Below are 25,339 nucleotides of genomic sequence, written 5' to 3'. Positions count from 1 at the left end.
CACCATGTTGGCCAGGCTGGTCTCAACTCCTGATCTCAGGTGATCTGTCTGCCTCAGCCTCCCAAAGTGCTGGTATTACAGGTGTGAGCCACCATGACTGGTCTGGTTGATTTTAATTATTTATTTTTTGGATAGATAAAATATTAATATGGTCCTGAAAGAGCTATTCAAAAACATATTCATTACAGTGTCACTCCTACATCATTCTTTCCACCACATTCCCAAGTACCTCTCTGCACCACATCCCATATAACCAAGCTCATTAGTTTCCAGTTTATATGGCAAATAACATATACATGTTATGTTCCCTCATTTCCCTTTCTTTCTTTTGTCAAAAACATGATAGTATTGATATTAATTAATACTTTCCTTTCTAAATTCACTTAATTTAATTCACTTTATTTAATTCTGAAAACCACTCCAAAGTGATTTATAGAAATCTGCCTCATTTGTTTCTTCTTTGTTTGGTTTTTAGAGACAGGGTCTTGTTCTGTTGCCCAGGCTGGAGTTTAGTGGCATGATCACAGCTCACTGCTGCCTCAACCTCCCAAGTTCAATCCATCCTCGAGCCCCATGATCCAGAGTAGCTAAGACTACAGGCACACACCACCACACCTGGCTAATTTTTGGATTTTTTTTTTTTTTTGAGATGAAGTTTTGCTCTTGTTGCCCAGGCTGGAACATAGTGGCACAATCTCGGCTCACCACAACCTCCGCCTCCTGAGTTCAAGTGGCTCCCCTGCCTCAGTCTCTGAAGTAGCAGGGATTACAGGCATGCACCACCACGCCTGGCTAATTTTTTGTATTTTTAGTAGAGAAGGGGTTTCTCCATGTTGGTCAGGCTGGTCTTGAACTCCTGACCTCAGGTGATCCACCCATCTTGGCCTCCCAAAGTGCTGGGATTACAGGTGTCAGCCACCGCACCTGGCCTTTTTAATTTCTTTTTGAAACAGAGTCTCACTCTGTCGCCTATGCTGGAGTACAGTGGCGAGATCTCGGCTCACTGCAACCACTGCCTTCTGGGTTCAAGAGATTCTCCTGCCTCAACCTCCTGAGTAGCTGGGATTGATTACAGATGCTAGCCATCACACCTGGTTAATTTTGTATTTTTAGTAGAGATGAGGTTTCACCATGTTGATCAGGCTGGTCTCAAGCTCCTGACCTCCTGATCCACCCACCTTAGCCTCCCAAAGTGCTGGGATCACAGGCATGAGCCATCGCACTCGGCCAATTTTTGGATTTTTTTGTAGAGACAGCGTCTCACTTTGTTGCCCAGGCTAGAACTTCTGGCCTCGCCATCCTTCCACCTTGGACTCCCAAATTCTGGGATTACAGTGTAATCTACTGCCTGTAAACCACTGCCTTACTGTTTTCTTGACTGCTCTTGTGTATTTATTTTGTCGTGTGAACTTTAGTGTCAGTTTGATTAACTTACTAAAAAAGCTTCTTGAAATTTTTACTGGGATTGTATTAAACTTATAAATTAATTTAGAGAGAACTGACATATTTATGATGTAGAATCATCCTATTCAAGAACGTTGTATTAGTCTGTGTTCACACTGCTCATAAAGACATAGTCGAGACTGAGAAGAAAAAGAGATTTTAAGCCGGGTAGGGTGGCTCATGCCTATAATCCTTGCACTTTGAGAGGCTGAGGTGGGCAGATCACTTGAGGTCAGGAGTTCAAGACCAGCCTGCCCAACATGGTGAAACCCTATCTGTACTAAAAATACAAAAATTAGCTGGGTGTGGTGGCGTGCACCTGTAATCCTATCTCCTCGGGAGGCAGAGGCAGGACAATCGCTTGAACGCAGGAGGCGGAGATTGCAGTGAGCCAAGATAGTGCCACTGTACTGCAGCTTGGGCAACAGAGTGAGATTCCATCTCAAAAAAAAAAAAAGAAGAAGTTTTAATGGCATTATAGTTCCATGTGGCTGAGGAAGCCTCACAATCATGGCAGAAGGCAAGGAGGAGCAAGTTACTTCTTACATGGATGGCAGCAGGCAAAAAGAGAGACAGAGCTTGTCCAGGGAAACTCCACCTCATAAGCCATCAGATCTCTTGAGACTTATTCACTATCATGAGAACAGCATGGGAAAGACCTGCCCCTATGATTCGATTACCTCCCACTGGGTCCCTCCCACAACACGTGGGAATTCAAGATGAGATCTGGGTGGGGACACAGCCAAAGCATATCATTTTGGGTCCCAAATCTCATGGATAATCAGTAATAACATTAGTCTGTAGTTTTCTTTTTACACCATCTCTATAATGTTTAGATGTAAATATTACACTCCATAAAAACTTTTTAGAAATTTTCCTTCATTTAAATTTTTTTAATTTTAATTTTTCTAGGTATACAGTAGGTGTATATATTTATGGGTTTTCCTTCATTTTCAATGCTCTGAATTTACACAACATTGTGTCTATCTGCCATTTGAAGGTTTAGTAGAAATCCCCATGAGATAATCTAGGCCTGTACTTTTTGAGGAATAATTCCTTAATAGGGTTCTCTATTTCTTCTATAGAAAATGATTTTTTCAAACTTCCATTTTTTATCAATTTTGGTAATCTAGTATTTACTCAGGAAATTACCCATTTCATCAAAGTTTTTAAATGTATTTGCAGAGAGGACTGCAAAGTCTGTTGTAATTATTTTTTCTGTTTCAGGGGCTATTTTTCTATTGTCATTTCTTATTTTGTGTATTTGTATTTTCTCCCCTTTTCTTCTTCTTTATGTTAGCTAGTGGTTTGTCTGTTTTGGTACTTTTTTCAAAAAACCTTAAAAGCAAAATGGTTTGAAGAATTACTGTTATTCCACAAGAGGGTGACTACAGTCAACAATAATATTATATATTTTTAAATAACTAAAAGCATAATTAGGTTCTTTGTAATAAAAAGAAAGGATAAATGTTTGTGGTAATCGATACCCCATTTACCCTGATATGATTATTATACATCATAAGCCAATGTTACAATATCTCATGTACCCCATAAATATATACACCTATTGGCTAAGCACAGTGGCTCACTCATGCCTATAATCCCAGCACTTTGGGAAGCTGAGGTGGGTTGATCACCGGAATTCAGGAGTTCAACACCAACCTGGTCAACATGGTGAAACCCCATCTCTACTAAAAATACAAAAAAATTAACCGGGCTTTGTGGCAGCCACCTGTAATCCCAGCTACTCAGGAGGCTAAGGCTGGAGAATCGCTTGAACCCAAAAGGCGAGGGGTTGCAGTGAGCCGAGATCGTGCCATTGCACTCCAGCCTGGGCAACAAGAGTGAAACTCCGTCTTAAAAAAAAAAAAAATTCCGAAGTGTTGAGTTCAGTCCACGGCAGCTTCCCTGTTCTGTTAATTAAACTTTAGGACATTAAAATGGGCTAAGGGAGATGACTGGGTAGAAAGTATTATTTGCTTCCCAGCCTATGAAAAAAGAAAAAAGAAAAAAAATACACACACACACACACACATACACATATATATACACACCTACTTTGTACCCACAAAAATTAAAAAATAAAAAGAAATATTGCTATTCAGTCTCTCTCTAAAACTGTTATAGAACCAAACATAATACTCTAGGTGTAAAAACAGAGACTCAGCTTCTTCATTCAAGATACTTCACATTCTTTTTTTTTTTTTTTTTTTTTGAGACAGAGTTTCACTCTTTTTGCCCAGTCTGGAGTGCAGTGGCATAATCTCGGCTCACCGCAACCTCTGCCTCCTGGGTTTAAGCAATGCTCCTGCCTCAGCCTCCCAAGTAGCTGGGATTACAGGCATGCACCACTACGCCTGGCTAATTTTGTATTTTTAGTAGAGACAGGGTTTCTCCATGTTGGTCAGGCTGGTCTCAAACTCCCGACCTCAGATGATCTGCCCACCTCAGCCTCTCAAAGTGCTGGGATTACAGGTGTGAGCCACCGCGCCCAGCCTGCGATGCTTCATATTGTTTTTTTTTTTTTTTTTTGGTCACATCGTTGACTCACACTAAACTGTCAACCAAAACCCATAAATAATTTTTAACACATTTTGCTGTCAAACCATATCCCTTCCATCTTTGAGCTTGTAAAATTGGTTTTCTTGATCTACATTTGCCTTTAATAAATTTCACCTTATTAGATTCTGTCTCAAGAGATCCTGTCATTCCATGCATTCATTTATTCAAGTCAACATATTCTTGAGTCCCTACTATCTGCCAGGCATTGTGCCAAGGTCAGCACTTACAGGTACATAAATAAAGGATACAAAGTAATTGCTGCTACAAGGGAGAATTTTTTTTAAAGCTATTTATGCAGAGAAGGAGCAACAGGATGCAAGGCTGGAGGAATCAGGAAAACGTCAAGAGGGAAGGAGACAGTTCGCTGTTTCTTTAAGGATGTCTGCCAGTTGCAAAGGGGACATGGGCAGGGGTGATGGAAGGGGGAAGGGTTGGAAGACATATAGTATTTTAGAGGAACAGTCAGGTGAGGAGGTAGCGTGTGGGAGGAGCTGTCAGTGGCAGGTGGTGATGTTGAGAAACAGGTCAGCCTGCGACCACCGGCACTTACACTAAGGCTTAATGACCTTCAACAGGAAAGTGTGAAGTTGTGAAACAGGAGAGTGAAACTGTATGACCGGCATCCCAGAATAAAAAGAACAGCATGCAGATTGAAGAAGGCAACGAGGAGCCCAGGCAATAACTCAAGCAAAGAAGATAAGCACCTAGACTGAAGCAGCACCAGTGAGCAAAGGACAAACTCCAGAAACAAGCCAGAGATGACTGATAGGATGTAGGCAGCGACAGAAGGAGAGGAGCCAGAAAGTCAGGCCTGAATGACCGGCTGGCTGGTGATGCTTTAACTGGGATGGAGAAGTCGTGAAGAACGAGTACTGGGGAAAAGTCAATAGCTTGGTTTTGAGAGTCTGAGTTATTTGTAGAACACCAGAGTACAGATGTTCCACAGCCATTTGGCAAAACACAGGTCTAGAGCACAAGAGTTGGGGGCGGCGTGGGAGATCCATGTTTGAGAGTATCTAGGTATAAGTTGCCAATGAGATAACTACCATCTACTGAGCACTTACTACATGCCAGTATTGTGCTAAACACTATGCTACATCCTTTATACATATGTTTTCACTTCACATTTACCCCGGGAGGAAATATTTTTCCTATTTTACAGAGGTGGAAATCAAGGTTCAGAACAATATGCCCAGTCACAGGCTGCTCAGTGGCAGAACAAGGCTTTGAATTCACGGCTGATGCTAAATCCTAGGCTCTACAGCATCCCAAAAAGTAAGGTGAGCTCTAAGAGTTTTGGCAGAAAAGGAAGTGGGGACTGATGATAATGCATCAAGGTTTCAGAGGAGAGGAAGAGGGCCGCATCCTCTGATCAAGAGTGTGGGGAAGTGTGGAGGTGGGAAGAGGGAAGCTGAAGGAGTTCAAATGTAGCTACCCCACAAGTCATTCATTCCTATGAAGTCGGCCAGTTTATCTGCTGAGGGTGAAGGGAACAGGAATAATGAAGGAGGCTTCAGGAAAGGGTCAGAGACTGGCAGCAGCCCCTGTGAGAAGCTGGAAAGAACAGACTGCTAAAGCTTCCTGGCAGCACCAAGCACTCAGCTAGGACTGGACATCATCATTTCATAATTGACTCGCTCTAGACATGCACAACAGGCCTGGGCCATAAGCAGGGGAAACCAAGAATGGGCTAATCTAGGACTGAAAATAATCAGAGTAGAGGCAGTGACCACCAGGGCAAAGGAAGTGAGCATGGTGTTGAAGTGACTGACTGACAATAAAGTTGGGCCAGGGAGAAGAAATTAAGAGAAGGTGGATAAGCCTTAAGAAGGTAGAGGACAGAAGGAAAGGACAACTTGATGGAATGAAAAAATAAGTTAATGGGAATGGAGGACTGTGAAAACTGGGGTTTTGAGCAGAGTAGTTTCAGAGTGCAACATTTCAAGGGTGGGGAAATTCTGTGGAGTAAGTTGCAAGTGTGGCCTCGGTATGTGGGCTTGTCAAAGTGGCACGGAGGGGGACAGTTATTACAGTGGGGACAGTCCAGGAACTGCGAGGCTAGACTATGGATCCTGAAGTCCTCTCTAGAGAATGGTAGAGACTAAGGTGCTAACACTATTTAGTGTTCTGTCCAGATTCATGTAACTTTATTCTTTTTACTTTTGTTTAATTTTTATCTTTTGTAGAGATGGAGTCTTGCTATGTTGCCTCGACCTCCTGGCCTCAAGCCATCCTCCTGCCTTGGCCTCCCAAAACACTGGGATTATAGGTGTGAGACACCACACCCAGCCTTCACATACCTCTAAAAACTAGTATGTCTTCTATTAAATCATTGATGAAAAAATTTTAATTGAAGATAGGCCTTTGGCATGTCATCCCTGTCTGCATGCTGACGTGAATCTGTTAAATGGCATCTAATAGCGATCAGAGCTTCACAAGTGAGCAGGGCTAGTGTTATCCGCAGATAAAGGGTTAAACTACCCTTCTTTACATTGCTGCCTCTTCCTTTATGTCTAATTTAGGGAGTCAAGCACTAAACTAAGTGTCTGTCTCCCTTTGACCTGAAAATATCTGTACTTTTCATCCAACGGGCAGGCAAGACCATGTTCTTGCTGTAAATGCCCACTGTCAACTCTGAAGAAACTGACTTAAGGACATAGTAGACACTTGTGAAGCCAGCCATGCCATCCACTTCTCCCACAAAGCAGTTTGTCTTCAAAGAGGCCTGGGGGGCAAGCCTGGGCCCCGAGTGGCTCTGCTGCTTGGTTTGAACAACATATTAGGGCTTCTCCTTCTGTAGCAGGTGAAATACCATATGCCTTTTACAGGAGGCTGTTACTCTGTGAAAGTTGAACTAATGGTTTCATTTCTTCTTCCCTTTTTTCTGGTCTCATTATTTTTTAAAATTATAACTTATATAAAAGGCAGATATATAAAATAGGGAAAAGCAGAGCTTCTGTGATTAGGCCAGGGTTGGGAGTCCAAAACCCAGCTCACTTTCCCTGTGTTTCTCCACCCTCAAGCCCCCACCTCAACTCTCCAGCCATCTAAAGTAACTTAAGGGCTTTGCAAAGCAGCTGAAAACAAGAACCAAAACAGATATAAACACCAAAAAAAAAAAAAAATTGCATTTTGTTTCCTTCTAACACTATCATTTTACAAGTCTATTATTCAGTGACAAAAAGATACAGCAGGCTCAGCAAAATGAAAATATCTGGAATATTGAGAAACAGATCTTGCTTATTTTGGGGACAGTGTCGATAGGCACTCAGAATGGTCCAGCATTTGACATACCATTGTAGGCTTTTCTACAATCCAGCCTCTAACAAAATTAAGCTGTCCCAAATCCCTGTTCATAGAACTGTTTACCTTCATACCAAGAAGGTTGGGAAAGCACCAAAATCTGCATGTGGCATGTGCCCAGGCAGTCTTCAATGAGCTCCCGTTGTGACACCTAAAGTTCTCAAGAGGTTCTCCAAAACAAACAAAGAAAAAAACATGTTGGCCAGTGTAGTGGCTCATGCCTGTAATTGTAGTACTTTGGGAGGCCGAGGTGGGCAGATTACTTGAGGCCAGGAGTTAGAGACTAGCTTGGCCAGCATGGCAAAACCCTGTCTCTACTAAAAATGCAAAAAAAATTGGCCAGGTGCAGGGGCTCACACCTGTAATCCCAGCACTTTGAGAGGCTAAGGCAAGCGGATAGCTTGAGGTCAGAAGTTCGAGACCAGCCTGGCCAACACAGCAAAGCCCCATCTCTAATAAAAATACAAAAATTAGCCAGGCATGGTGGCAGGCGCATATAATCCCAGCTACTTGGGAGGCTGAGGCAGGAGAATCACTTGAACCTAGGAGGCAAAGGTTGCAGTGAGCCGAGATTGTGCCACTGCACTCCAGCCTGGGCGATAGAGCAAGACTCTGTTTAAAAAATAAAAATAAAAATAAAAATAATAAGTCAGCAAGGCCTGTGGTCGTTCCATGTGTACTAAATGTACACGCTGTCTATGACAGCGTGCCTTCCTTATTGAGGAGAAGAAAATCAAAGTATTGAACACACCAGCACAAAGTCAGAAAACTAAACAAATAAAAAATGAAGCTCTTTTGCATAATAAAAAAAGAAAAAAGAAGTTGATCTTGAATATGACCCTGCATCTTGGTCAAGAGAGGCAAAGTAGGAATGATCAGATTCCAGATTCCAACTAGGCTCACAGTGATAGTGTAGCTAACAGCTCCTGGGGTAGCTGCCCCGCCCACGATTCCCTCTTCTTTAAAAACCCTCCTCTGCACACACAGTGGTGGGTCCTATGACCAGGTTGGCATTGTATCATGCCCTCTACTGGCCACAGTTGACTGGTCTGGCAGAGCTGATTGGTGAAGCCCAGCTAATCCCTGGAATTTTTTGAACTGGCATTTAGAAATAAAATCAGTCTTCCTCCTCCTCCCTCATCTGTTGTAAGATATAAAAGTTAGACGTTGCCATAGGCCATGTTGCCCACCTGAGAAGGAAAAACCAGCTCTAGTAAAAGGGAATAAAGCCACCACAATCAGAGAATAGATACGTGGGAAAAAAAAGCCACCACAGAAAGAAGCAGATAAGAAGCAGAGAACAGAGGGAGAGATCCTGCTAGTGTTAGAGTTCTTGATTTCATTGTTTCTGCTCTATCCCTGCTCTTTCCATAGTTTAGTTTTTCTACCTGTCCTTGGATTCCATGAGTCAATAAAGTCCACTTCCTATCTCTGCTATTGGAAGTTGAGTTCTTGGCACTTGTAACCAAACTAATCAAAAGAAAAAAAAGGCAAAGACAGTTAGTACATAGTACGTGTATGACTGTGTTGAACTAATCTCATTCCAGAGTTTCATGACTAACTTGTTCTGGGGAAGCTAAAAGGATGCCGGTGTAATAGAAGTCTAGAACAACTGAAGGTTTTCATGGTAACCACCCTCTGAGTCAGGCCTCAGAAGGAAAAGTAGACACAACAAGAGTTAAGACTGTCTGAGAAGGATTTTGGCTTTATGAGACTGGACGCCTCAAAAGTTGTGAGAACAGTGATAGTACCAAGAAGTGGCTGGTGGAAGGAAGCTTTAGCAATCCCATAGTCTCCATCAGCTTTCTCCGAGACATTCCAAATAACCCTATGATTTTAGGTAAAACTCTTCTAGTATAGATAATTCTGTCCAAAATCTTCATTTGTGCAAGAAATCTTGACCTTGAAAGCTTTCTTGCCACCAAATGTAACTTCCTGCCTGTTTTTGTTTGGGGACTGGCCTTCCTTCCAAACAAGTTTGTAAACCCAGCCTCAGTTCTCTATCTCCTCCAAGACCCAAGTTCACAGAAGTCCTGCAGAAGACTTTCTTGGTTAGAGTTGCAAAAGCACCAATGGGACTTCATCAGAAAAGTGTGTGGTATCTACTGTTCCTGGCATAGAAACAGCCAGGGAGGGGCTCTATGTTTTCCTGCTGGCAACAAGAAAAGCAAACAAGAAGAGCAGAGAGTTTTTGTGGTATGCTAGAGAGACACTTCAGGAGGAGACATGAATGGCTCAGGAAGGAAATTAGTTTTACAGTGAAACCAGATACCTGTTTAGAACTCTGAGACCCTCTAGCAGCAGGAGATGAGGAGACAGGGGTAGAGAAGTTGCTGAGAAACTAAGAAGAAGGCTGGAGATTTGGAAACCTTATGTTATTATTGGCCTAAATTCTGCCAGTAAACACCCTATTGTATTTCTTTTCTATTAACTCTTTCAGCCCTTTACTGAACCTAGAAAAGCTATTTGTTCATTTAATTGGATGGCTAATTGGGTACAAATAAAGTTCCCAAGTAAAAATATCCTTAAATTTCTTCTTCCTTATATGGACAGGGTTCTTTGTACAGTAGTCTCCCTTACCCATGGTTTTGCTTTCCACAGTTTCAATCACCCATGGTCAACTACCATGTGAAAATATTAAATAGAAAATTTCAGAAGTAGGCCAGGCATGGTGGCTCACACCTATAATCCCAGCACTTCGGGAGGCTGAGGCAGGTGGATCACTTGAAGTCAGGAGTTTGTAACTAGCCTGGCCAATATAATGAAACCCCATCTCTACTAAAAATACAAAAATTAGCTAGGTATGGTAGTATGCATCTGTAATCTCAGCTACTCAGGAGGCTGAGGCAGGAGAATTGCTTGAACCTGGGAGGCAGAGGTTGCAGTGAGTTGAGATTGCGCCACTGCACTCCAGCCTGGGGGACACAGCAAGACTCTGTCTCAAAAAAAAAAAAAACGAAAGAGAAAGAAAATTTCAAAAATAATTCCTAAGCTTTGTAGCCAGGCATGGTGGGTCACGCCTGTAATCCCACCCCAGCGGGGCTGAGGTAGGTGGATCACCTAAGGTCAGGAGTTCAAGACCAGCCTGGCCAACATGGTGAAACCCCATCTCTACTAAAAATACAAAAATTAGTTAGGTATGGTGGTATGCATCTGTAATCTCAGCTACTTGGGAGGCTAAGGCAGGAGAATTGCTTGAACCTGGGAGGCAGAGGTTGCAGTGAGTCGAGATTGCGCCATTGCACGCCAACCTGGGGGACAGAGCAAGACTCTGTCTCAAAAAAAAAAAAAAAAAAGGAAAGAGAAAGAAAATTCCAAAAATAATTCCTATGCTTTAAATTGTAGCCAGGCATGATGGCTCATTCCTGTAATCCCAGCACTTTGGGAGGTTGAGGTGGGTGGATCACCTAAGGTCAGGAGTTCAAGACCAGCCTGGCCAACATGGTAAAACCCCATCTCTACTAAAAATACAAAAGTTAGCCAGGCGTGGTGGCACTCGCCTGTAGTCCCAGCTACTGGGGAGGCAGGAGAATCAAGTGAACCCAGGAGGTGGGAGGCGGAGGTTGCAAGTGAGCTGAGATCACGTCACTGCACTCCAGCCTGGGCGACAGAGCGAGACACTGTCTCAAAAATAAATAAATTAAAATTAAAAAATAATAAATAAATTGTCCAACACTGTGAGTAGTGTGATGAAATCTTGTGCCATCCCACTCTGTTTCACCCAAGACGTGACTCATCCCTTTGTCCAACATATCCAAACTGTCTATGCTACCGGCCATCTTCTTATTGGAACGACTGCCAAGGTATCGCAGTGCTTGTGTTCAAGTCACCTTTGTTTTACTCTATAATGGCCTCAAAACATAAGAACAGTGATGCTGGAAATTCAGATATGCCAATAGATGCTATAAACTTCCACCTTTAAGTGAAAAGGTGAAAGTTCTTGACTTAATAAGGAAAGAAAATAAAATCATATGCTGAGGTTGCTAAGATTTATGGTAAGAACAAATCTTTCATCCATGAAATTGTGAAGATGGAAAAAGGAATACATGCTAGTTTTGCTGCCATACCTCAGACTGCAAAAGTTTCAGCCACAGTGTGTGATGAGTGCTTAGTTAAGATGGAAAAGACATTAAGTTTGTGGATGGAAGACATGAACAGAAACAGGCTCTGATTAATGGCAGTCAGGTTCAGTACTATCCATGGTTTCAGGCATCCACTGGGGATCTTGAGATGGATCTCCCTTGGATAAGGGAAGATTAATGTATTAGTATTCAGTCCAATGGTCAAAAGATAATATATCAGAAAGTAAAGAGCTGAAGATTTTCTGAAAGATATCATCTCTTAAACTTATTTTTAAATTTCCATCAGTTGTAATTCTTAAGCTCAACAAAGAGTGAGAACTGCTGGTAGGAAATAGAGATTCACATTTAACCCTGTGGTACTTTTAAGAAGCAGGTACGTTGTTGCGTATATGCTTCAGTAGAGATTGTTAACCATCTAATAGGGAAGCTCAAGTTCGTCAGTCAAGTCTGAGAAGTCCTTAATTACTGAGAATCAAAAGAGCAGAATGTCTGTAGACATTTTGGATTTGTTAAAAAAAAAAAATGTTAAGTGAGATTTCCATCAGTTATGAGTCCCCAAACACTCTGCTTCTTCACAAGTACATGTTACAAGGTAAGTGCCCAGTAAATACATGTGAATGAATAGATGAATGAAGTGTCACTCTACAGTCTAGGGGTATCCCTGATCCTAGAAATAGGAGATAGAGCCCACCCTCAGGGCCTGTGAAATTAGTTCTCTATTCCTTTTCCACATTTCCCTACTGAAAGTTATATCCATGACCACTTCAAGGGAGCTTGGTTTGAGGGATAACAAACAAGAAAATGTATTCAGGAAAGTGTCAGTTTGAGCCTTTGGTACTTACAGCCTAGACAACAAGACCACTCATGGCAGATAAAGCATTTCTAGTGTTCCCTAGACCCTCTGAACTGCCTGGGGGAGTGGCACCTGTCTAACAGTGCCCTATCACTGGTCCACATGCCTGACCAGCCCCTCACTCACCATGAGGAACATAAAGCTGCCTGACAGCTTGCTGCCAGGGTGCATCTGTTTAGCTGGCATTGCCTCCTGTGGAAACAAAGCCAATGAGCCTGGACGGGGAGAGGAGAAATCAAGCAGGATAGAAAAAAGGTGGGGAATCTGGTGCTGTGTTGCTCTGTACACTTAACAAGCCTTTAATTTCTACAGCAAAGCACAGAGGAATTCATTGTGAAAATGTCTGGAAGCCTCTAATGGGCCCAGTGTTGCCACTACTACTCCACGGAAGGCACAAGGCCCTTAGGAGTGATGTTTCACTTGCCAATCTTCTTCCTCACTCACTTTATGTCCCCCTTATGGAGATGAGACCAGACCAAATCAAAACTCTTCGCGTGTGTGTGTGTGTGTGTGTGTGTGTGTGTGTGTGAGAGAGAGAGAGAGATAGAGTCTCACCCTGTGGTCCAGGCTAGAGTGCAGTGGCAAGAATATGGCTCACTGCAGCCTCAACCTCCTGGGCTCAAGTGATCCTCCTACTTTAGCCTCCCAAGGTGGCTGGGACCCCAGGCATGCATGCCACCATGACCAGCTACTTTTTTTTTTTTTTAAGACGGAATCCTGCACTGTCACCCAGGCTGGAGTGCAGTGGCGCAATCTGGGCTCACTGCAACCTCTGCCTCCCAGGTTCAAGCGATTCTCCTGCCTCAGCCTCCCGAATAGCTGGGATTACAGGTGCCCGCCACCATGCCCAGCTTTTTTTTTTTTTGCATTTTTAGTAAAGACAGGGTTTCACTATGTTGGCCAGGCTGGTCTCAAACTCCTGACATCGTGATCCACCCGCCCCAACCTCCCAAAGTGCTGGGATTACAGGCATTAGCCACCGCGCCTGGCCTAATTTTTTTTTTTTTTTTTTGATTGTAGAGATAGGGTCTCATCATGTCGCCCTGGCTGGTCTAACTCCTGGGTTCAAGCAATCCTCCTGCCTCAGCCTCCCAAAGTGCTGGGATTATAGGCGTGAGCCACTATGCCGGGCCTCTTCCTGTATTTCTAAGGGACTGCCAAGTGGATGAATCTTAACGTGGAATTTCAATTTCTACTTTTCTATTTGGAGGAAAACTGGTAGGGAAAGTCTGCCAGATCTTATGTTCAAAAGGTTAAGTTTCAGACAACCAATTTCCTGTCAACCATCATTTTCATAAACCATCCCCCCAACTTTCAGCCTCCCAGGCCATTCACACCACAGTTGAACATAGGTTCACTCTTCCCCATGAGTAAAGATTTCTGAATCACCTCAATTTTCCCAAGTTTGACACTCTGAACATCTAGTTTATCTTTTTCTTGTTTTCCTTTTGTTTTTGAGAGGGAGTCTTGCTCTGTCGCCTAGGCTGGAGTGCAGTGGCGCAATCTTGGCTCATGGCAACCTCTCCCTCCCGGGTTCAAGCGATTCTCCTGCCTCAGCCTTCCAAGTAGCTGGAATTACAGGTGCCTGCCACCATGTCCAGCTAATTTTTGTATTTTTAGTAGAGACGGGGTTTCACTATGTGGGCAGGGCTGGTCTCAAACTCCTGACCTTGTGATCTACCTGCCTCAGCCTCCCAAAGTGCTGGGATTACAGGCGTGAGCCACAGCGCCTGGCCTATCTTTTTTTCTAAGAGATGGGTCTCTGTCATCCAGGCTGGAGTACAGTCATCAGTCATGTGCAGTCACAACACCCTGCAGCCACTAACTCCTCAGCTCCAGTGGTCCTCTTGCCTCAGCCTCTCAGGTAGTTGAAACTACAGGCATGCACCGTACCTGGCTACTTCATCTTCATTGGCCTGTGAGCTCCAATAGGGCACAGACTATGTTACTGGATTTCTATGGATTTCCTGATCCTGGCACAGTGACTGGCAAACACAGTAATTCAGAGAATATTCAGTGAGTGACTGCTTGCATGCATGTAGTAGACGAGCAGGAAAAGAAATCTGGTGTCAATGAGCAGATGGGTTGGTAAATGTTGAGTCCTTTTCATATCAGTATACCCTATCTCTCCCTAAAAACTCCTTGGAAGCACAAACTGAGTGTTTTTCAATTCTTTTATCCATCCCCTCTCAATAAATTACTGATTTATGAATAACTAATGAATAACTGAATAAATGAATGCTCATTAGCCCAACCATATTACAATCTCAGGTCTCTCAAAACCTCCCAACACAAGCACCAAAGCTGTTTTTAAAGAAAGTTCAGCCCCCCAAAAAACACTTGCAGAAATCCACGTTGGCACATTTACAACGTTCATAGAACGCCACCAATACCAAGTAGCAGAGAAAACAAATAGCTTTGAGGCGAATGCAGATTGGGGAAATTGTGATCTATAGGAAGCCTGGCCAAGCCATAGGAAATGGGGGATGACAGCCAGGGTGGCAGTAGCCAAAACTTGTGGATAATTCACGGTCCAAATTAACCATGCCATTCAAAAGGATTGCATTGAAAGCACTGACAAGGACCAATTCTGTGAGTTATTTGCCAGATATGTTGAGGCCGGGCCTATGTGTAGGAAATGAGGTAGAAGAAAATTCTATCACGCACGGCTATACATAGTGGCAAAGGATTGCGAACAGAAGCCAACAGTAGGTAGAGGGAAGCTAGGAGATTCAGAAGGCAGGGTTTCTCTCTGCTGCAGGGTTCCCTTATAATTAACCAATTAAGGCCATAGCTCCATTTCCCGTGGCAGTTTTCTCTGCCATAGAGAATGAGGTCACAGCCCTAACCACACAGACCTAGAAAGCATCTGCGTGATGAAGAATAGCTTTAGATATACTTGGATCATTCCCAAGAGGTGACTGGTTACATGTGTGGTATTCATAGCCTCAGTAGGAATTCTCAGAAGAATTAGAGTGTACTCTGATGCTAGCTTTTAAATCCCTGTTTACATCCTTATCTCAAGTACTCTAAAAAAAATAAATTGAATATAACTGGATCTATTAAGCAACCCTGGAGGCTGGAATAGGTCAAACAGGGCCCCATGGATTCTAAAATAACCAATTCCACTATTATTCAGTAGCATTAAATGTAGTACTGTATGTAAAATGAATTATTTAATATAGAATGTGAAAGAATTATTTAAACTGCAAGGAACCATTCAAATTTAACGTATTACTATTATTATTTAGATGATGTCAATTTTTCAGAGAAACCAAAAGTACTCATTGGCTATCAGAGTTCAAATCTAACAAAGAGGAACAGATGTACATTAGCTTGTGGAGGGGGTAGAGGGAAGTTTACAGGATGGGTAGAAAAATCAAATATCAGAGAAGGAAAAGAGGCATTACTGCGTTATTCTACGGATCGATTAATTAAAGTTATACATCTGTTGTTTTTACGAAGATTCCACTACCACCACAAAAAGATGACTCTCCCATTCCCCTTTTCCCTTATGCCCTTACGTTTTTCAAGAACTGGAGGTCAGGGGATATTTATGGAAGCACCAAAGCATGAAACAGACGGCCAAGCCTCTTAGTTTACGTGCCTCTTCGGTCGAAAGGTTTTGAAGTGAAAATGTGCAGAAAACAAAGATTAGGACCAACTCTGTGCTAGTTTCCTCCTCCTAAACAGAGAGTGGGACCATCAAGAGCTGAGTTTTGTTGTTGTTATTGTTTTAAGTTGGGGCAGGAGGTATAAGATGACTAAAAGAGCTTCTGCTACAATTGGTGAATGAGTCAGACTTAGGCAGCTAAAGAACAGGGGCAGCCCAAAGGCAGAGAGTCAGAAAAGAGGAACCAGAATATTGGAATCACTCAGAGGTAGGCTTCCTGGCTCTTCTGTGTTTCAACTCTTAGACTATAGCTCTTTGTTAACAATCCCCTTACATATGTTGAAACAGAAATGATGCAAAGATGAGGTGCCCTGCAGTGCAGACGGGATGTAAGCTCTGCCCTTCACTGAAGGTTGTGACACCCCTTGGCCAAAGGAAAATTCCGACTCAGTTAGGTTGGGACAGCATTTCTGCAGTTTTCCTCTGTGTTAGGAACAAGGCTGGGGCAGGGGGGCCAGAAATGGGGAGGGTTCTTTGGCAGGTCAGGCTGCAGAGCTTCTTAATTAGAAACAGGAATTAAGGAAGGAGTCTGTAGTGTAGCTGGAGAAATAAAACCTTATACAAGAATTCATGAGAATGGTTATTTCTGGGGAAAAGGCTGGAATGGTGGGAACCAAAGGCGCTGCAGTCTTCCCTGTAATGTTCATATTTAACAAGACGATGTATTCATATGTTGAGTAAAAACTGATTTTAAAAATCTTAAATTTCAGAGAGTCGCAGAGGGAAGAAAAAGAGAGATTGAAAGAAAAGGAGGGAGAGAGAAATGAAGAAAGGCATAACTAACAGCATAGGTTTCCCTGGATGCTGGGCTAAGACAACCCGCAGGAGCGGGGCTTAGCTGCAGTGGAAGACGTATGAAGCAAATCTTGAGGGGGAAGCATCCCAAACCAGAATTTCCTGGGTCACAGAAAAGCAAATGGAATAAACAGAATTGTGAGAGAAACAAGCGGGGAGGGAATGACCCCTTGTCAGCCATAGCCCATCCTGCCTGTCAGATTGAGGCCCCAGTTCCACTGCTCTCACATGGGTGCACATGCAGGCTCCTTGGGACTGGGCCCAGGATCTAGTTCTCCTCTCGCTCTGTAGCTCCTCTCAGACAACCACATCCTTGATTGCAGAGCAATCTACTGCCCCAGACTGAGAAAGAGATTCAGACATGAAGAGGGCACTTCACATGGACCATCTACAGTCCCTTGCCCTCTCAAACTTTCTACCAATGCAGTACCACCCCACCCTCCCTTGGCTCCGCTGGTTAGCTCCTGAAATAGATGAGCACTTTTGCCAAATATCCAGGGATTCCCTGAGGATTTCCTTTGGGAGAATCTCTGGGGAGGATGGAGACACCCCCTCTTCTGGAAGGAGGTGATATCTGAATTATCTTCCTGTCCTCTGGGTTCAGGTAAGCTATCAGGGAAGGTCATGGCCCAGCGTAGCCGTGGGCAGGCGGCCCTTTTGATTTCTCCTGGTTCACCCATCTGCACCGCAGGAACCACCTTAGCCCTCTTGGGGTTCTGCGGGCGATTTGCTCTGGGGTCCCTAGAGGATGGGGTCAACGGAGGACCCCTTCCGGAGACTGGGCAGGAGACGCTGGGCGAGGGAAGCTGAGGAGTGGGAGGAGCTGGACATTTACCTCATTGAAGCCCTCCTGCAGGACGTCCAGTAAGTTCCCTCGGGTCAGGCAGGCTAGCATTGTTCCTACTGGGGGCTCCCGGGCGGGGTCTCCAGCCCAGCGGCTGCAGCTGCCTCCTCCTCCGCCCTCTGCACACAAAGGCTCTCGGCAGCTCAGCTCATTGGGATCCCTCCGGAGTCCCGCATGCCACTTACTGGAAACCTAGACTGGAGCCAAACTAGCGGCTTGCACTGGGCATGCTCGCACGGAGGCCTCCGCTGGAGGGGCCAGGCGCGGTCTCGGTTCCTATGGAAACAGCTGGGCGCGCACTGGGTGGAGCAGCGATGCAGGGCTGCCCCCAGCCCCGCTACCATGCGGGAAAGCCCCGCAGGCAAGCGGGCTGGCGAGGGCGCGCGCTGTACGCACGCACGCACGCGCACACACACCCCCCGGGCCGCTGCGCGGGCGTGTGTGTGCGCGCTACACACACACACTCGACCAACAGGCGGACACACACACACGCACACACACACACGTTGACCAACAGGCGGCCGGGCTGGCGTATGGATGCACTCGCAGCTACACGCGCGCGCACACACACACCACACCAGGCTTGCAAGCGGGTGTGCCCCGCGGGAAGAGCGCGCAACACACACACGAACACACACACGCACGCACACACTGCTAATTTAAGGCCACAAACACCCTACCAGAAGGTGGGTAGGAAAGGGCGTGAATCATAGGATTTTCCCCCAGACTAACCGAAAACCGCAACCTTTTTCCACATGAGTCCTGGACAGTGAGGTCAAGCTAAGGAAGAGGAAACAGAAGGGAAAGCAAGAAGAAAGAGAAGGAGTAGAGGAAGAAAGGGGAAAAGGGGATAGAAATAACTTTAGTTATTGATGGTATTCAATAGAATACATTCAATAGGACAGTGCTAAACATCACACAGGATCACAACAGAAACATCAAGGATGACCGTCTTTTCCAAAATTTTTCTTCTTTCATTCTTTATAAAATAACTGCTAAATTGTACAACCCCTATTTTAATGTGTTTTAAAATAAATGCGTTTTAATTAAAGACTGTAAAAATGTCCTGGTGCATTTGAAAGAGGTAAAAAGCTTCCTCAAGTGAAACAGAAAGCTATTTTACGCTGTTTCTAACTATTCAAGTCATAGCCTTGATTATTTATTTTTAGGAATCCTAGTCATTTGGAACTCAGTGCAAATTCTTGTTTCTACAGGAAAACTTGACACTGAAAAAACATTCATTTTACATTCCACCTCGTGATCCCAGATGGAGAGGAAGGGTTTACAGAGCATTAGGGCTCAGAGAAGGTCAGGGCCTTGTCCAAGGACGCAGCCAATCAGTGACAGGCGGCTCAAGGAGCTAGGAGTCTACAGTCATCATTTTCCGGAAAGTCCAGATTCCTCCTCAAACCCTGATTAGTACCTTAGCAAGAAAAGTCAGTAATGGCTCTTATTCAACCTAATGACCTCCTCAGGTCCTTAGAGAAAAAGAAAATCCTTACATATCTTGTCTGAATCTCTAAAGCTGCTAAACACAAAGATGTTTCTGAAAAAGAACACATCTCCCTCTGACAACAGGCAGGGGCAGAGGTGTTGAGCTGTAGCTGCTGGTTGAATGCTGTGGGTTCTATTCTGGATGATGCTAGGGAAAAGGTAAGACACCAAATCATTCTAAACCTGAGCAGCCCACAAGTCCGAAGACCCCTGTCCTTCATAATCTAGCTGAGGAATGTAACTGCCAAGAACTCCCTTTGGCACTACCACACTTCATGGAGAGTCACTAACCCATGTCAAGTCAACAAGTTCTTTTATAAAGAGAAGCATGAAATTTCCAGCAGCACAGACTTGCATGCAACACATCTACATGCATAATAATGCAAAACCAAAATACCTAGTTGGTGGATCCCTGGGTAGAGAATTCTGATTGGTTGAGAGCTCCTCATGCTTTGTACACAGAGCAGAAAATATTGAGACATCAGAGGGAGGTCCTGCTGACAGTTTTCTATGCCAGAGGTCAGTGTTTCCCAAACAACAAGTCTTTGATCAAAGTAGGATCTGTGAGCTCAGTGTTTAAAAAAAGATTTATGAAATCATTGAATTTTAAAGCTCCAAAACATTTTGGCCCGACTTCCTTACTTGGCCCAACTCCCTTGTATCACAGAAGACGGCAGCAAGGCTAGGAGAGGTGCTCACAGTTACTCAGCAAGTCAATATGGAAGAGAATATGTGAACGAGAGGCCTCGAGTCTGGCCCTGTGCTTTTTGCACTGCCCATCATAGCATGCTGAAGGAATTAAGAGAGACCTGTAGTGAATACATTTTTTAAAAATGTATTATAAGGCATATGCTCCCATATCACACTATTCCCTAAAACTCTGTAACTATACAAACCACATATTCTAGAGCAATGGTGTTTACTAGAACTGCCTGTAAAGATGGAAATGTTCTATATCTATGCTGTACAGTATAGTGGCCACATGTGGCTATTGAGCACTTGAACTACAGCTAATGCAACTGTGGAACTAAAATTTTAATGGCATTTAATTTTGATTTAAATAGTACAATTTCAAAATATTCATTCTACTGTCCCCATATGACTATTAAGATATGTTCTAAAAATTATACTATTTTACATACAATCTGCCTCTCACACTTGGAAAAGGCACAAAATTCCTGTCAGACCACATAATGTCCTTTTTTTTTTTGCTCAGAAGAGATGTTCACCACAGTTATCTTAGTTGGCCTTACAAAGTGGTTCAGGTTGTGCTATAGCTGGCCTAGAGCCAGAACCTGAGCAACGCCATTTTATAAGACAAAGCTGTGTCTCCAAAAATGAGTTGTAATAACTGCCCCATTCTCCTTGCAATAACTGCTGACTTGGTTTCTGTAAATAAGACTGCTAGTCTGCTCTGGATAATGTCCACCAGGTGAAGTTGTTTACCTTTCTCATCAGTAACTGATAGAATTGCTGGCCTTTGCTTATCAGAATGCACAGCCCAAGCTAATCTCATCTTGGCCCCTGTGAACTAAGATCTGTAATTTCCACCGGTACCCAAACCATATGTAAACTAATGTTTGTCTTGACTTTTGTGAATCATTTATGTAGCAATTAAAGTGACAATAAGCCCCGGAGCCCTCGGAATGTCCGGAGGCCCCCACCCCCAGGAGGAGGCTCCCTGCCCAGGAGATGATTTACAGAATCCACCAGCCCTCGGAATGTCTGGGGCCCGTTGATACCCCTCCCCGCTCCTCAACCCCACTTCCAAGGTGGTCTTTCGGGTATAAAAAGCCTTGACACTCTCCCCTCGGGGCCGCGGGTTAGAGAGACGTGAGTCCTCCGCGGTCCCCGGCAATAAAGACCCTGCAATTTGGCATACTTTTGTCTTGGTGAATTATTTTAATCTCGCATCCCAATACTACAAGGTGAAGAACTGAGCTTTACCTCCAAACAACAGTAACATTTACCATTCCATCCATCCTCCCGATCCTACCATGTTGTAATATCAACATAAGAGCTGGGAGAGTATGTCGGCTAGCTACAAGAACTAGGAATAATTGGGACAGTGATCAGACATTCCATGGTGTTTTTATGTGGGAAAACTGCAAGCTGTCTGGGTAGCTGGAACCACTCCCGCTCCTGCAGGCCAGTAATTCACTCTGCCTCGAAGCAGAAGCAAAGAACCCAGGACTGCTTTCTGCATATCTCTGCCATGCTCCCTGATTTCTGAACTTAACCTAGCTTCTTCAGTCCTGCCTTATTTTGACAATAATGGCAGACACTTCCCCCATAAACTAAAAGCTACCCAAATATCTATATACAACAGTAATAATAGCAAAATTGAGCTTTTAGCATGTGCCACACCCTGTACTCAGCACTTAGTAGATTAGCTCATTTGACTATCACAATTACCATAAACAGTACGTTTTTTACATATAAAGAAAGAGAGGTTTGGAGAATTTGTCACAGACCCAATAGCTACTATATGGTGAAGCCAAAGTCCAGGTTCTTAACCATTATGCAATACTTTCATATGAGCTTGCAACATAGAAGGTACTCAGTAAATATTTTTTCTTGAATGAGTGAATGAGCCAGTGGAGGAAACATTCATCACTTCTGTTAATAAATAGAGTAGGCCGGGCGCGGTGGCTCACGCCTATAATCCCAGCACTTTGGGAGGCCGAGGCTGGTGGATCACGAGGTCAAGAGATGGAGACCATCCTCGTCAACATGGTGAAACCTCGTCTCGACTAAAAATACAAAAATTAGCTGGGCATGGTGGCGCACGCCTGTAGTCCCAGCTACTCGGGAAGCTGAGGCAGGAGAATTGCTTGAACCCAGGAGGCGGAGGTTGCGGTGAGCCGAGATTGCGCCATTGCACTCCAGTCCAGATAACAAGAGCGAAACTCTGCCTCAAAAAAAATAAAAAATAAATAAATAGAGTAACATGTTAGCCTAAGTAAGACACTGAGGCTTAAAACAAAATCATCATTTGGTGAAAATATTGCCTGTGGCTTCTCTCTGAGTAAAAATAAGAAGTGTGAAATTGAAATCTATATAAAATTTAACACAACTAATATGGGCAATAATTCATGACTATGAAGTAACAGAAAGGCAGTTTGAATAAATAAATAATTATAATTGTCAATAAAAATATTTTAAATGACTCTTAGAAATAATGTCTTTTATTTTTTAAAAGACAAGATCATCTCACTCTGCTGCCCAAGCTTGAGTGCAGTGGAACACACACAAAATACACAATTAATACAAAAAAATACAAAAATTAGCCACTTATGGTGGTATGCGTCTGTAGTTCCAGCTACTCAGGAGGCGGATGGGGGAGGCTCTCTTGAGCCTGGGATTTCAGGCTGCAGTGAACCATGACTACACCATTGCACTTCAGCCTGCACAACGGAGTGAGACACTGCTTCAAAAAAACAAAAACAAACAAACAAAAAACATTAAACAGTCTAGCATGTTCAATACTGTGTCATTTGGCACTTAATTATAGGTAATTTATGAATGTGAATCTTTATCTCTTTTAGTGTTTTCTCAAGCCAAATATAAACAATTTTTAGTACCCTGTATTTTTCTCTCATTCATTTATACATTCTTTCCTTAAACATTCATTAAATAGATGCTGAGCACCTCTTATAAGTCATTATATGCCAGGTCTTATTCTTTTTTTTTTTTTTTAAATAAGATGGGGTTTCACCATGATGGCCAGGCTGGTCTTGAACTCCTGACCTCGGGTGATCCACCCACCTTGGCCTCCCAAAGTGCTAGGATTACAGGCGTGAGCCACCGCACCTGGCCACCAGGTCTTATTCTTTTAGCAAAAACTTGAAGAACTGAGAGTTACACATAAATATACACACAACACATAGGGGCAAGAAACAAGACTGGAGGGAAGAATAGTAAAGGGAAGACTAGTAAAACTGAGAATCCAGTAACTAGTACGTGAGGAAAGAGTATACATGGTGAATGCGACAGACTGAGTGGGCAGAAGAAGGGAAAAAGACAGAATGGTGAAAGACTAGAGTAGGATGTTGCCAAAGTAATCACCAGATGCTACTGCTTAATATAAACCACACCAAAGCAGATATGCGAAAATATTCTATATGATTTTTTAACCTATTCCTGGGTTATAGATTTCTTTTCTTTTTTCACATGAAGTTTTAAAATTCACATTTCAAAAGTTATCTGCCAGTGGCCAGGCACGGTGGCTCACGCCTGTAATCCCAGCACTTTGGGAGGACAAGGCGGGTGGATCACTTGAGGTCAGGATTTCGAGACCAGCCTGGCCAACGTGATGAAACCCCATCTCTACCAAAAGAAAAAAGAAAATAAAAAAAGATGCAAAAACTCTTTGGGCGTGGTGGCCTGTGCCTGTAGTACCAGCTACTGTGGAGGCTGAGGTGGGAGAATCACTTGAACCCAGGAGGTGGAGGTTGCAGTGAGCTGAGATTGTGCCACTGCACTCCAGACTGGGCAACAGAGTGAGACCCTGTCTCAAAAAAAAAAAAAATGGTTATCTGCCAGCTATCCTGTGGGTGAATATTATATTAAGACTAGCGACATCTGGTGGATATTTTGGAAGTGACACTTGAGTTTCTCTGTTAACAGCACTGAAAATGCACCCCTATGCCTCTGGCCTGCCAGTTGATCAGGTGTCAGAGCTCCACATCAGTAATTATATTACCATCAAATCATCTTTCTGCAGGATTCAAGGTCTCATTGAAACAGGTAGCCAGATTTCTACCAAGGACCTAACTCCCAACTGATGTCCACCTGCCTTCTGAAAGATGTATACAAAATCTGATCCCACAATTCTTTTACAAGGTAATTTATTATTTTAAATGTTCACATTCTTTGATGTAGTTATTTATTTATTTATTTATTTTTATGACGGAGTCTTGCTCTATAGCCTGAGCTGGAGTGCAGTGGTACGATCTTGCTCACTGCAACCTCTGCCTCCCAGGTTCAAGCGATTCTCCTGCCTCAGCCTCCTAAGTAGCTGGGACTACAGGAGTATGCCACCACGCCCAGCTAATTTTTTGTATTTTTAGTAGTGACTGGGTTTCACTGTGTTAGCCAGGGTGGTCTCAATCTCCTAACCTTGTGATCCACCTGCCTCAGCTTCCCAAATTGCTGGGATTACAGGTGTGAGCCACCATGCCCAGCCATCTTTTATCTTTTTATTTTTCATTTATTTATATTTTGAAATGGAGTCTCACTCTGTTGCCCGGGCTGGAGTGCAGTGTCATGATCTCAGCTCATTGCAACCTCCACCTCCCGGGTTCAAGTGATTCTACTGCCTCAGTCTCCTGAGCAGCTGGGATCACAGGTACCTGCCACCATGCCTGGCTAATTTTTGTATTTTTCGTAGAGATGGGGTTTCACCATGTTGGCCAGGTTGGTCTCAAACTCCTGACCTCAGGTTATCCAACTGCCTTTGCCTCCCAAAGTGCTGGGATTACAGGTGTGAGCCACCGTGCCTGGCCTGACATAGTCTTTAAAAAAAACTATTTTTGGAGACAGTGTCTCACTCTACTGCCCAGGCTAGAGTGCACAGGCACAATCACAGCTCACTGCAGCTTCAACCTCCCAGGCTCAAGCAATCTTCCCACCTCATTCAGCCTCCTGAGTAGCTGGGACTACAGGTGCATGCCACCAGATCCAGCTAATTTTTAAATTTTTTGTAGAAAGTGGGGGGTCTTGGCCAGATGCGGTGACTCATGCCTGTAATCCCAGCATTTGGTAGGCCAAGGCAAGTGGATTATTTGAGGTCAGGAGTTTGAGACCAGCCTGATCAACATGGTGAAACCCTGACTCTACTAAAAATACAAAACTTAGCCAGGCGTGGTGGCAGGTGCCTGTAACCCCAGCTATTTGGGAAGCTGACACAGGAGAATCGCTTAAATCCAGGAGGCAGAGGCTGCAGTGAGCCGAGATCGTGCCACTGAACTCCAGCCTGGGCAACAAGAGCAAAACTCCATCTCAAAATAAAAAAAGAAAGAAAGTCGGCCGGGTGCGGTGGCTCATGCCTGTAATCCCAGCACTTTCGGAGGCCGAGGCGGGCAGATCATTTGAGGTCTGGGGTTCAAGACCAGCCTGGCCAACATGGTGAAACCCCGTCTTTAAAAAAAAAAAAAAAGAAAGTCGAGAGGGAGCCTCACTATGTTGCTCAGGCTGGTGTTGAACTCTTGGCCTCAAGCTATCCTCTGGCTTCAGCTTCCCAAAGTGCTGGGATTACAGGCATGAGCCACCACCTCACCTGGCCTGAC

The 25,339-nt window shown here is 43.8% G+C and overlaps 1 protein-coding gene and 1 non-coding gene across 4 annotated transcripts in view; one reads left to right on the top strand and one right to left on the bottom strand.

Moving 5' to 3' along the window:
• DIXDC1 (DIX domain containing 1) overlaps positions 1 to 25,339 on the bottom strand; it is a 93,082-nt gene that overhangs the window by 65,152 nt on the left and 2,591 nt on the right. The window contains exon 1 of one of the 3 annotated variants that reach the window (XM_021671125.2): positions 17,547 to 17,766. The exons of the other annotated variants lie outside the window; for them this stretch is intronic. Within the exon in view, the coding sequence (XP_021526800.2) occupies positions 17,547 to 17,606 (60 nt within the window). The 5' untranslated portion in view covers positions 17,607 to 17,766. Of the gene's footprint in view, positions 1 to 17,546; positions 17,767 to 25,339 lie in introns of those variants that run through there. 3 annotated transcript variants of the gene reach the window in all.
• Positions 3,317 to 3,439, top strand: LOC135274682 (small nucleolar RNA SNORA36 family). Its single transcript, XR_010342465.1, has one exon. It is a non-coding gene; the product is annotated as a small nucleolar RNA SNORA36 family (small nucleolar RNA).

This window comes from Aotus nancymaae, unplaced genomic scaffold (assembly GCF_030222135.1).
Source record: "Aotus nancymaae isolate 86718 unplaced genomic scaffold, 86718_ANA_hifiasm-v0.15.2.pri h1tg000012l, whole genome shotgun sequence".
Classification (NCBI taxonomy): domain Eukaryota; kingdom Metazoa; phylum Chordata; class Mammalia; order Primates; family Aotidae; genus Aotus; species Aotus nancymaae.
This window is presented reverse-complemented; position numbering and strand designations above follow the sequence as displayed.